The sequence below is a fragment of the Cebus imitator genome, unplaced genomic scaffold (assembly GCF_001604975.1).
Source record: "Cebus imitator isolate Cc_AM_T3 unplaced genomic scaffold, Cebus_imitator-1.0 Scaffold97, whole genome shotgun sequence".
NCBI lineage: Eukaryota > Metazoa > Chordata > Mammalia > Primates > Cebidae > Cebus > Cebus imitator.
Window position 1 is genome coordinate 5,495,630 of NW_016107412.1, and position 13,328 is coordinate 5,508,957.

The following is a 13,328-nucleotide window of genomic DNA, read 5'->3' on the forward strand; positions in this document are numbered from 1 at the left end:
ACCCAGCAAGCTCAGAGAACACCAAAAATAAAGACCAAAAACAAAAAAACTACACCTACACATTTCATATTAAATCTGTAGGAAGGCAAAGACAAAGATAAATTTTTGAAAGCCAAAAGAAAAAACATTTTACCTATAGAAGAAAAGAATAAAATTATGGCAGACTTCTTGTGAGACACTAGGTAAGCCAGAAGAAATTGGAGTGAAATATTTAAAGTTTTGAAAGAAAAAAAGCAAGCCAACCTGCCCTGCAACAAATGGGAAGTTCTTCAGGCAAAATGAAATGATGTCAGTTAGAAGCTTGAATTACATAAGAAGAGCATCAGAGAATAAATAAGTGAAAATGAACAAAATCCTTAATTTTTCTTAATTGATCTGTGAGGTAATTGATTGTCCAAAGTAATAAATGTAATAATGTATTTAGTGATTATACCATATGGATAAGTGAAATGAATGATAGCAATGTTCTAAGGGCAGAAATGAGAAATTGGGAATGTGTGGTTATAAAATGCCTACACTATACTTGAAGGCAGGCTTATATTTGAAAAAAAGTTTATATTGTGAACTCCAGGGCAACCATTTAAAAATTCGTAAAAAGAATAACTGGCATGCTAAGAGATAAAACAGAATCATAAATTGTTCAAAATTAGAGAAAGAAAAAGAAGAGGATAAAGAGTGGACAAATGCAACAAATAGAAAAAAGTTACAAACATGGTAGATGTTCATTCAATTATATCAACTATCACTTTAAATGTGAAAGGTCGTGTGATTTCCTTATGACTTGTACTGTAAACTAAGAGACAGGTAAGTATTTTAAGGTGCTGATAAGCAGAATGCCTAGTCAACAGCTTTGACTTGTTCAAATTGTTTCTTGACCACTGGGGAAAAAAAAAAATAAAGGATGTCAATATCTAGTGATCCAAGCAGCATATTGTTTTCTAGTAAATTCAGAAATCTGGTTAACTTTTTGTATATTGGTGGTCAAATTAAGATTGGCATACATTTCCATTGTATGTGGTATTTATTATGAGATATTTATCAAATTGATCCAAATTTGGCATGTGCTTGGGATACAAATAAAACACATAGCAATCCATCAAATTCTCCTCTCACATCTATGGTGTAAACTTTTTGCTACTCATTCCATAGTAAGCATATGCTTTACCACCATAGGCATAGGTTTCTCTTACTGAAGACTCTTACTGAAGTTTGTAGAAAGCTCACAGTATTGGTGGGGGAGGGTGGAAACTTGGGTTCCAATAGGATTTTACCAGTTACCAGTTGCATGCCCTAGGGCAAGTTATTTAATATATCTGAGTCACTTGGGTTGATCTATCTGTAAAATGGGAATATTAGTTACACTTTGTGGTTGTGTGAGGGTTAAATAATACATGTAAAATGCCTAACCTGTTAAGTGAGCCAAAAAAAAAAAAAAAGCAATTGAGAAAGCACATGTCCTCATTCAAGCAATACTTATCAAGTGTACTACAATTCTCTAGAACACGATGAGATTTCTACTTGTCCTCTAGAATTTGCACACTAGAGACCCAGAAGATATGTCAATTCATGAATCAATGTAGTCAGCCATAAAGAACAATCAGCAGTGGATTTCTTGATACACATATGGTATGTAAACTCATAACAATAAAGTTTTATATAATTATTTTTTTTAGGGAAAAAAAATCCTATTTTTAGCAAGTGCCAATAAATCATTTTCACTTATTCAACTTACTTTCCCTTCAGTATGGCAGCAACCAATACTCAAAGTTAGGGAAAGCCTGTAACAGTTAAATACAGGCCTATCTGAGAGTTTGGCTCTATGTGCCTAAAGAGGCCACCACATTTTCTCTGACATACAAGTTCAAAGCCCCACACAGGAAAGTTTTACTGGCTTTAAATTCCTTTTTTTTTTTTTTTTTTTTTGAGATACAGTATCACTCTTTGCTGGGGCTGGAATGCAATGGCATGGTCATGGTTCATTGCAGCCTCTGCCTCCCAGGCTCAAGTGATCCTCCCACCCGTTTCCTGAGAGGCTGGGACTACAGGTATGCATCACCATGCCAGGTTAATTTTTGTATTTTTTGTAGAAACAGGGTTTCATATTGATCAGGCTGGTCTTGAACTCCTGGGTTCAAGTGATCTGCCCACCTCTGTTTCCCAAAGTGCTGGGATTACAGGCATGAACCACCACCCAGCCTCTGGTTTTACATTTCTAGCCTCCTTGGTACATCCTTTATCAAAGACACATCTCCACTGTTGACATTTTCCTTTTAGTCACCACACCAGAAAGAATTTTTTTTTTTTCTTTTTAAAGAGTTCTTTTCCATTACCACTGGTTATCAAAGTACTATCATTCTATTTCTCACTTTGGATTTACTTTTCCTTTCCAGCTACACTAGAGAAGCTATATTACTGCCAGTTATAGGAAACAAAAACCCGACTTGGTTGAGAATTAGAGAATTCAAAATGTTAGTAAACATTGGTCTAACGTTTGAATTTAACTTATATGTGACTCTTTCATATATTAAAAAACTCCGTAGCATTTACTGAAGATTAGAATATATTTTAAGGAATCCCAAGAAAAACAATCCAGATAATTAATAAAAGTCCCATGTCAGACACACTCCATGAAGAAATTCTGAAACTGACTTTCTATCTTGCTTTAATGACTTCATTTATGACTTCTGTGAAGAATGTGAACACAGTAGAAATAACAGCCATTTATTTTAAGTATCAGTTTTTATTAAAAAGTGCATTTTGATTAATTTATGGTCTAGGTAAGCTGTAAGATACCAGTATACTCTCTGGAATAATAACTTTACAAAGATTTAAAACAAACAAAAATTTAAAAGCCTTTTTATTTCCTTCACCATTATTGTTTTACAATACAAATATCACCTTGTGAATACACAAAAAAATCCTACGGAAGATAATTCTGCTGCACGTAAAATACAGAATGGATATATATATATACTTCTTCATTCTTAAAAAACTATTTTGTTCTCCACATTGGCAAGTATAGAATAGAATACTTCCCCAAACATACGTATGTTAGGAGTAAAACTTAGAGTTACATGCAGTTTCTGCACAAATATCTTTTAAAGAAATAGGTCTCTTTATTTGTTGTTCACCAACAAAACTGTCATGAGAGTATGGATAATTAATTCATAGCTTTCAAGTTTTAGGTAAGTGATCATTTTCAAAACTCTCTTTAAAGAAAAGATATTCATGGCTGTTTTCATTGAGTAGTTAAAATCAAACTACCAAATAGACGGTAAAATAATTTAAATGGTACATGTCATTCTACCTGATCACAATATGTGAACAGGCTCTGATTCTAATTAACAACCTCATTATTTAAGTCATTTCAATTTTAAAACCATAAGCAGTCATCTGATTTAATTTAGCTATAAATGCAAAATTTAGTAGTGTATACATACATTTATATTTTCATGGAATACTTTATTTTAAATAAAAACATTTAAGATTGCCTACTGACCATACAATCAAGACAAGAAAGGCACTAGAAACATAGACAAATTTCTCTCCCAAGATGCATTTTTAAATTTTAACTCTCTTCTCTCTGACATGTTAAAAATCTTTAAATTTGGTTTTCATAACATCATTTTGAAAAATAAAGTTAGGAAATACTTAGAAAATCACTTTATAACAGAATCTTTTTTTTTTTTTGCACTTTTTGAAACACTGTCTTTGTGATTTTACAAAACCCAAAGTTACCAAACCTTTCTGTGTCTATCATTTTTATTTGAATATCGGTGCAACAGATAGAAAGATTTCAGAATCAAACCCCATTCAGGTACTTAGAAACCTTCATAGAGACATATGCTAGAAAATGGCTTACAGCCCAATCTTTGGGGCAAGAGATATGAAAAGTATGTTTTCCCAAGAAAATAATATGCTTTATTTCCAGATGTGACTGGAAAGACCAGAACTTATGATATAAAAGCTTACATTTATGCTGTTGCATCATATACAAAGGAACATGGTGGTTGCGGGTTATGTAAATCCCAAACTTATGAACAGGAAATGTGTACAGTGCATGATAGGTTAAATTTTTCTTTATTGTTGTCCAACGCAGGTCCTTTGGAGAGAAAAAAAGATCACAGTGCTGACCAGGTAACTCAATAGGTTAAGTCTAGGTAACCATTGAAAGATAATAGGATTAGGGAGGTGTTTATTTTATGGCATCTTCTCTCATGGAGTTCTTAGCACTTCGGACAATTTGTCTTTTCCCCACTTTGTACAGCTGTTATGTGTCATTCACCAACCGGCTGTATTTAACTTGCCTACTGAGGTGGACTACTGGCCAGGGAAAAGGCCAATGGTAAGATCGAGGTACAATTCCTTGGACATTCTTTTCAAAGTACTGAAATGGCCTGTACCACCACACCCTGGCCAGGAGGTTCATCTGGGAAGCTTCCTTTAGCACCTAGGATAACAAAGAAACATACACACTTTTCTCAAGATCTTTCACTTTTAGTTCAAATATTTGCCATGCTAAAATTCCCAAAGGACCCCAGACCTGCCCTACATCCACCCACATATCTCAGCTTCTCTCTCTCATCACCATACAATGCTCCACACTCAACTACAAACTGAGCCACATCTCAGTAAAAAAACACCCCAATTCGGGGACAGCAAGGAGAACTTATGGCTCACTTATCTCTTGTCTCAATTAGCTTTTAAGGTATTCCTCTTCTATGCTAAAAATGTTAAAGCTTAATTAAATGTTAAGTATTAAGCTTGTGATGGGCCCAGGGTAGAGATAAGAGGGTAGGAAAGTGAATCAAGCAAGGATGGACACAGGCTTAGAAAGTATTTTTCGTTTTTCATGGACAGTGAAAGTGTGATACTTGTTCTAGTCAGAAGTAATTCCTTAAATCATTATATTAATAAACTTTTTATTCTTTATTCTGAAGAGGATAGATGTCACGAGACAATACAATCTTAGTTATTACCTCTTAAGAAAGAGAAACTTAAGACATCCATGGATTCTTTGCACCCTGCCCAAGCCAGCAACAGCAAGCCATAAGCCATAGAAGCTAAAATCAAAAAGGGGGAAACTCACTTGCTGATTGGCCATAGTGTGATACCACCAGAAGAGTCTTGTGGTGATGTAATATGCCACCACCACGTCCACAGTGTAGTGGTCATGCGCTAAGAGAATACAGAAGATTCCAACTACGCTGAGAAGCCAGCAAATCCAGTGATACCACCAGAGACGTCGAGGGGAATCTGAAAGGCGAAAAGATTTGCATTAGTCCCATTATTCGAATGACATTAAGGGTACCCAACGATGCTTCTGCTACTACTTCTGAATCCAGTTACCTTGAGTCTTTCCTTTTGAAAACAGATCTAGTGAATCTAAGGGCTTTCACTTAACGGTAACCAAGTTTAGAACAGAAACAGCTTTTTATAATGTGATTATACTAGTGATAGTAATTCATATTTGGTTCTTGATTCATATAATCATAAATAGAGTTTCAAAGATGAGTCTAATCAAATAAGGACAGGCTAATCCATCATGCTTCATTTTAAAAAAACTGTCCATTGACATTTAAATTTACCTCTAGCTAATTTGGGGTTGATGCTTTATACAAAAATCAATACCTTTTGGTCCATAGGACTAAGCAGTAATAATTGATTTGACTGTACTGCTTTCCAAGTTCTGCAACCATACACTAATCTGAAAGTCTTTGAGATTTTCATTTCTCAAATACAGGCAAAAAGCATCCAGATGCCTGGGAATTTTAGTTCAAGTGCCTCCTCAAAGGTAGAATGGTGTCAGATAAATACTTGCCTGCCCCCCATTTGAGAAATCACCTGAGAAAAACATCAAAATCTCTATTAGTGCAGGCCTTTCTATCTCACATTCTCAATTGTGGGATTCAGAGCCTCTGCAGTGTTAGGCAAAATGTTGTTTGAATATGATCTACCCTCTCCACACCAGCTGGGAGGTTCAGGCTTTTACTAGATTCTTAAGGGGTCCAAGAACCAGTCTTTCATTTAACTGATATTCGTTGAGCCTCTTACATGCCAAGGACAAGCAATGCTCTAGGTACCTGGATCAATGAACAAAAAAGGCAAGGAGTGTGCCTTTGTGGGGGGATCACTTCCTAGTGGGGAAAAGAGATAAGAGACAATACTTATAATAACTAAGTAATTTACACATTATGTTAGGTGTTAAAGGCTGTGGAAAAATAAGAAAGTTGAGCTGGATAAGGGAGGATCAGAAGTATAGGGAGTGAAGGGCAATTTGCAATTTTAAATGGAGTAGTCAGGGTAGGAATATTCTAGTAATATTTGTATTTGATAACTTGACAATACAAAAACAGGTAGCAGCTACCATTCAATCTCCATGTGACTCTATTAGTATCCATACATGCCATCTATTTTAATTTTTGTAAACTTTTTCCCATCCCATGAGGTAGATGTGAATATCTTATTCTAAAGATGAGGAAACTAAGACTTAGAGAGGTTAAAGTTTCTTCCCAGGGTCATAAAGCTAGTAAATGATAGTACCAAGGCCTCTACATCTCAATATGACACATTGCCTTATTGTCAAGATGGAAAAGCCTTGACCCCATTAAAGAATTTCAGGTATCAGGCATCAGGAGCCAGGAATCCCTCCCCCACAGTTGTTGACATCTGGTCTATGTGGTTCTCATGGTCCACATCCAGTTACATCCCATTACAAGGGCTAGATTATACCCTGAAAATTCTTAATAGACCTTGCTAGAATTCACTATACTGCTCACATAGTAAGTATAAGCATAGGAATATCTAATCTCTTTTCTATCTGTGCCCTGAAGCACATTTCTCTTCTCTGCCTGTATTTCTCTATCTTAGTTTTTCAAGGACAAAACTGGGCTTTAACCCATTCTACCATCTGTTTTCTGTATCCCACAATCCAACTTGCTATCTGCTGACTCTCTTTATTAATGTCTTGAAGTGCCTGCCACTTTAATTATACTAACATTTAATTTCCTTTCTAAAAGGGTTATCTGAATTAAATATGAAAAATGCTAATATATATTAAATCTGAGCCATATATGGAGTATCTATGATATTATTTTGTAATTTCCCAATAAAATATTTTTAAGTACCTTTCTTAAAGGAAATTTCCCATTTAATATCTGCCTCAGCCCTGACCCTATGGTCTTATTGAGGACAGGGATGTGTCTGACCCATTACTATACCCTCAGGCATGTGGCATAGTGCCAAGTGCTGATAAAATGGCTGCTGCGTCAATACATGATCTACCATCACCCAGTCAGGCTTGATCCTGGATTTCCGTGTCCCTTTGAGATTTCCATTTGGTTCCTTACAGCAGCTGTATAACTGGCTCATAACACACCCTGCAGGCTGTACTTGGAACTGCCTCCACCCGAGTACTACAGCTAACACTTCAGGACACCTTCTCCTCAGGAAGACCAGTTCTGTCTTTCCACGTATTTCCCTGGGTGCCAGGTCCACAGCGCTGAGATGAAGCTGCGACTCTCCTGAAGCCTCCAGTCTTACCTCAGCAGATTTTCCAGAAAACTTGTTTTACCAGAGGACCATCGAGCATGAGAAATGGCAGGTGAGGAAATTCTAATGGAGGTCTGTTTTAGACTTACACTCTTTGATAAATAAGTAGGTGAGTGTTAGCATGACCGTGTGCCCGCTGTACAGATAGTCCCCACACATGTTGTGAGAGCCAGTGATAGACAAGCCACCTCCAGCAATGAGTTTCATTATTCTCCGCAGCTGGGCTTCCCAGTCTCCAAAAAGCTGGCAAAAAAAAAAAAAAAAAGAAGATTCATTACAAGCCCACATGAAAGTGTGCTAAGATTATTATTCATATCCAGAATTAAGCTTACATTAAGACACATAAAATCCCCTCCATGAAGTTTGCCCACTCAACATTTACCATTCTAAGAGCAGCCTTTGTATGTGTGACGGGGGGAGGGTCCTACAGATGAATGATGTGGCTTCAGAACTTTTCAAAGTTAGCACTTTTTAAATCACATGTCAGTACCCAGTTTTTAAAAAATTACAATGATAGAGAAACACTACTTCTATCTGACTAATTGCTTTAGTATAACTATCATTTGGGGAAAAGAAAATTTAAATCTATAGTCTAGGAAAAATTTAAAGATGTATTTTTACCATGGTTGGCCTAGAAGACAACTGTCCTACTAACTTGGCTAAAGCAGCTGAAGGTTGGGGTAGTCAAACATATGAATATTTTTGGTATGTGGATGTTCAGGGACCATACTGAAATAAGGGATGTGCCTTTAATCTTCTCAAATTATGTGGGTAGCATTGGATTTTTCAGATGATAATTTACCTGTCTATGACACAAGTCTGGACTGAACACCAGAGTAATAAATGGCTTGAATAACTCATTCATTGCAACCTTTATTTGCTCTGTCAAGTAAAATGTGTGACTGCCTATATTTTATGCTTGTCAGTACTCTTTTAAATTCTGTTTGGCCAATTTAATTATCATGATCCTTTTTCAATATTGACCTGATAAGAATACAGCTTTGGGAATCATGTTTTATTACAATATCCTTTTAAAAAATCATCAAGGCCTAGCATGGTGGCTTATGCCTGTAATCTCAGCACTTTGGGAGGCCAACGTGGGTGGATCACCTGAGGTCAGGAGTTTGAGACCAGCCTGGCCAACATGATGAAACCTCGTCTCTACTAAAATTACAAAAATTGGCCAGGCACAGTGGCTGGTGCCTATAATCCCAGCTACTTAGGAGGCTGAGGCAGGAGAATCACTTGAATCCGGGAGAAGGAGGTTGCAGTGAGCCGAGATTGCACCACTGCACTCCAGCCTGGGTGATAAGAGCAAAACTGTCTCAAAAAAAAAGAAAAAATTATCAAGACTTCTGATTAAGGATGGAAGGATGATACATCAGTGAAGTGTGGGAAATTAAAAGAAAAAAAAGAATGGCAGGTTGATGACACCACACAGAGGATATAAATTTCCAAATCCAAAGAGACCACTGAATGCCCACCTTAATGGAAGAAAACAGACCTACATATCAATGCTCACTGTCATGGGATTTCAGCATATGGGGACGAAGAAGAGACTCTAAAACCTCCAGAGATCAAAAACAAGCTTTATATGAAGGATCATCAGAATAAGGCTTTTCAAAAGCAACACTGAAAAACAGAAAGCTTTGAGAAAATGCCTTTAAATCCTGTGGGAAAACAATTTCCCACTTAGAATTCTGTACCCAGTCATATTACCACTAAGCATAAACTTAAGGATAAATTAAAACCTTTTTCATACATACACGATTTTAAAATATTTACCACTTATATACTCTTTTCCAGGAATCACAGAGGATACAGTCTCCAAAGCAAGGGAGTAAACGTGGAGAAAAGAAGAAACAGGAGTCACTAGGTTGCCAAGGAAGGAGAGATGAAGGACTGTGCAGAAACTCACAAGTTTGGTCTGGAAAGCAAACAGCCAGAATGCTCTGGAGAGATGTCATCAAGGAGATGAAACCAACAGAATACCCGATGCCTCTCGCTATCTCGAGAGGAGTTTCATAACTTCGGGGTGAGCAAGTACAAAGAAAACTACTAAAGCCAAAAACCAAGACTAACTCTACAGGGAACAAAATATTGTGCAGAGGAGGAAAGTAATTATGGGAAACTACATGACTTGGCCATGAGTCGCATTTATGGAACTGTAATAATGTAAACACTGCATATTGAGCTAAACAAAGGACAAAGAACTGCACAGCAAAGACAGGATAGGAAGTCTGAAAGTGTATAGTGGTGATGGGGTTTGGGGGGTAGGGATCATGAGGGAGGAGTCACAGAAGGGCACTAAAGCCTTGCCTTCTACAGCAGAAGTTAGTAACAGAGAATGCCTATATTCAAAAATTACAGAGTAACAATATCTCATATCACGTAGAGACACGAGAGTAAATACATTAAAAACTATGAAAAAAAGAGTGACAGACATAGAGATAAATACCACAAGGTTCAGCTAAAAGAGCTGAAAGAGAATGGGAAAAGGCGCTGTTGGAGTCAGGACCAGGAGACTACTGTTTTTCACATCAAGTTGTATAGAACAATTTTATTTTTTAAATTGCATGCCCTTATAAACATGATAAAAAATTTTTTTAAGTTTCAAATTAAAAGTTTAATTTTTTAATTTGTTATTTTTTAATTTTTAATTTAAATTTGTTAAATTTTTAATTCTGTTTTAACAATGGATAAGATGCAGAAGAAAATTATGGCAAAAAAAGCATGGGTGTTTCTTCATTTTACATTATTTCATAATGTCCTTCTAAAACTCTCTCTGTGTTTTAAAAATGATAAATCACATTCTCAGGGCAGCATCATCTGCAATTTTTCCTCTAATTTGAGCAAGAAAATCTTTGGGGAGAAACTATGTGTTTCGCACTGAGGAAAACAGCAAAAATTTAATGCTGTATTTCTTACAGGCAGCCCCTAAACTTCCTTTTAAAAATATCTTCCTATGTTTATCAAACTTCTGCAAAGGGAAAGCCTCTTAAAGCTTAGTGGGAAATAGAAAAAGACAAAAATTTAAATTATGTGTTAAAAAAGCAAAATACAAGACAAATCACAAAACAATTGCAGCAGAAACAAGTTAATATCTGTATTCTTTACCCAGCACAGAAAAATTAAGTAAAGTAAGACCAACTTAGGAAACAAAATTTATCAAATGATAAAGGATGTGACTGGATAGAGACACAAACTCTGTCAATCAAATAGAAATAAAAATTTACATAACAGGAGCTCCTTTTCTCATGTTGAATTAGCAAATCTTAAAAGAAAAAAGAGTGAGCTAACAGTGAGGCAAGTACAACAAGGACAGTGAGGCTTGTTTAAATGGAGGGGATGAAGGGGAAGCAGTGGCTGTCTCCAAAGCAGTGCAGGGAAGAGCAGGCCATGAAACAGATACCTAGGGGTAAAGTCACAGCTCTTTGAATGATTTGCTGTGTGACCTCATATAGCTGAACCATTCTAAGCCTCGATTTCTTCTTCTACAATTTGGGAAGAATATATGTATTATCGTTGGCAAAGCTTCTAAGAAAATAACCATCAGTAGTTTACCAGCAATTTAAATAGTCATAACCTCTGACCCAGTTACATTGCTTCTAGGAGTCTACCACAAAGAAATGATATCAAATATGAAGAAATGCTCTATGTACAAACATATCCCACTGTAATACTAATTACAAAAGCAACAGGCTGAGCAGGATGTCTCATTTCTATAATCTCAACACTTTGGGAGGGCTGCCTGAAGCCCAGAGTTTGAGACCAGCCTGGGCAACATAGCGAGACTCTCTCTCTACAAAAATATTTAAAAGTAAGCCAGGTGTGGTGGCATGTGCCTGTACTCCCAGCTACTTGGGAGGCTGAGGCAGGAGAATTCTTTGAACCTAGGAGTTCAAGGCTACAGTGAGCTATAATCATACCACCGCACTCCAGCCTGGCAACAGAGTGAGACCTTGTCTCTAAAAAAAAAAGGCAACAAACTGGAAACAACCTAAATGGGAACTGTTAAGTAACTATTCAAAACCTGGTCTGTCAGGGGACAGTACTGGCAAGATGGGAAGCCTGCTGTAAATGCATTCGCAGGTCCTAAGCTAGACCAGTGAACTAGAATCTACGGTAATTTAAATGCACACTAAAATTTGAGAAGCCCTGAACCAGGCTACAGCTGCTTAACAAATTATTTAAAAATAAGTTTACAGTGACTGCATAGTAAGTTTAGATTGTAAACATGTTCCTCTATTGAGAGAGAGAAAAAAAAAAGGAAACATACTGTTTGGTATAACTGTGTTTAAAGAAAAACAATGCACAGAAAAAGTCTAGAATGTAACCTATTAAATGTTAACAGGGTTAGCATAGAAATTGGTAGGATTTCTCCCAGTCTCTGTCCTGGTGTGGCTTCCCTTCCTCTCCTTTGGCCAGAAAGAGAGGAATTCCCTTAGAGCTTTGTCTGCACCCAGAGGGCAGTTCTGGGATATGCACTGCCTTTGAGTCTAGGCAGGAGATGTGAGTGGGGAAAAAAAAAAAGAAAGAAAAAGAAAGAAAAGAACAAAATTAAACAGGAAACTCTGGACTGGATCTGTCATACCTTGCATTTTGGTTTCCTTCCTCCAGCTGCCTGCTACCATTTGCTTTTCATTCCTCAAATAGCTGATCCATATATTCTGCTCAGTGTTTTTTGGCTGCATTCAGTGTGAAAGAAAGGATGGAGTGTGCTTACTCCATTATAACTGGAATTGAAACCTTGCCTATCAGTAGCTTTTGAATGTTTATTTTTGAAAGCAGAGATAATTTAAGGGAGACATAAAAGCTTTTAGCGGATACTACAAAGCTGTGACAGGAAAGTCTCATATCTGCACCACTATGTGCATTACAGTTCCCCAAGGTCACACAGAAAACCAATAACCAGTAAAAACAGAGCAATATTCTTCAAATTCTAATGAACTACCAAGAAATTGGGTAAATTGGCCAAGTCACTTACACAATACCAAACCATAGAAAGAAAGATCAGATGGAAGAGGGAAAGGCTTCTGAATGAGAACCACTATCAACAACATTTAGAACCAGTGAGGCTTTGGTTATGAAATACACAGGTCTCCCCAGTATTTTTTGAGCACTGACACAATGTACTGATGACAGTCTGTTTGCCATCTTTCAGTTTGCAGATGGCCTAGAGCATTGGATTTTTCTAACTACATTTGCAAAGCAGGGGCATTGACTGCACTTCAGCCCCCTACTAAGAGAAAGGGGGTAACTTGGAACTAAAACCCATCAAATAATGCTGCAGAAATCAACGGCTTTCATAGCTTTGGTGGCTTTGGTATAGCTTTGTTGAAGAGCTGAAAGTGAGCACTAAGGAGTAGAAATGAGGTTTAAAATAATCATTAACCCTCACTAATGCTGCAGCTTAGAGCAGCCCAGGAAAGTCAACAAGGCAGACCGTATCTGTTGTAGGCTTCCAGTGTTGGAGCTGAGACAGGAATCCAAGTCCTCTGACTTCTTAAATGTGCTGTTTGTGAAACTATATGCTGCCCTGTGTACAGCTAGGCCCACACAAGCTTGGATAAACCAGGAACTCGATACATATAAAGAAACTTTTCCTTCAGCAGCCTAGGTACTTTGCCGGAGTAATATTATACTATTCCAACTACCATGAATAGCCAGACATTTCTCAAAGTACCCCTCCTTCCCTCCCTTCATTCCTTCCCTCCCTTTCCTTCGTTTCCTCCTTTTCCCCTCCCTACCTCCTCCCTTCCTTCCTTTCCTTCTTT

General features: G+C 37.1%; 1 protein-coding gene across 6 annotated transcripts in view; it reads right to left on the reverse strand.

The window, feature by feature from the left end:
- Positions 1-2,720: 2,720 nt before the first annotated feature.
- Positions 2,721-13,328, reverse strand: part of SGMS1 (sphingomyelin synthase 1) — a 326,877-nt gene continuing 316,269 nt past the window's right edge. For all 6 annotated transcript variants that reach the window (XM_017536361.2, XM_037741281.1, XM_017536359.2 and 3 more), the window contains 3 exons: positions 7,641-7,794; positions 5,090-5,256; positions 2,721-4,450 (listed from right to left, as the gene is read on the reverse strand). In XM_017536361.2, the coding sequence (XP_017391850.1) occupies positions 4,271-4,450; positions 5,090-5,256; positions 7,641-7,794 (501 nt within the window). In that variant the 3' untranslated portion in view covers positions 2,721-4,270. The remainder of the gene's footprint in view (positions 4,451-5,089; positions 5,257-7,640; positions 7,795-13,328) is intronic.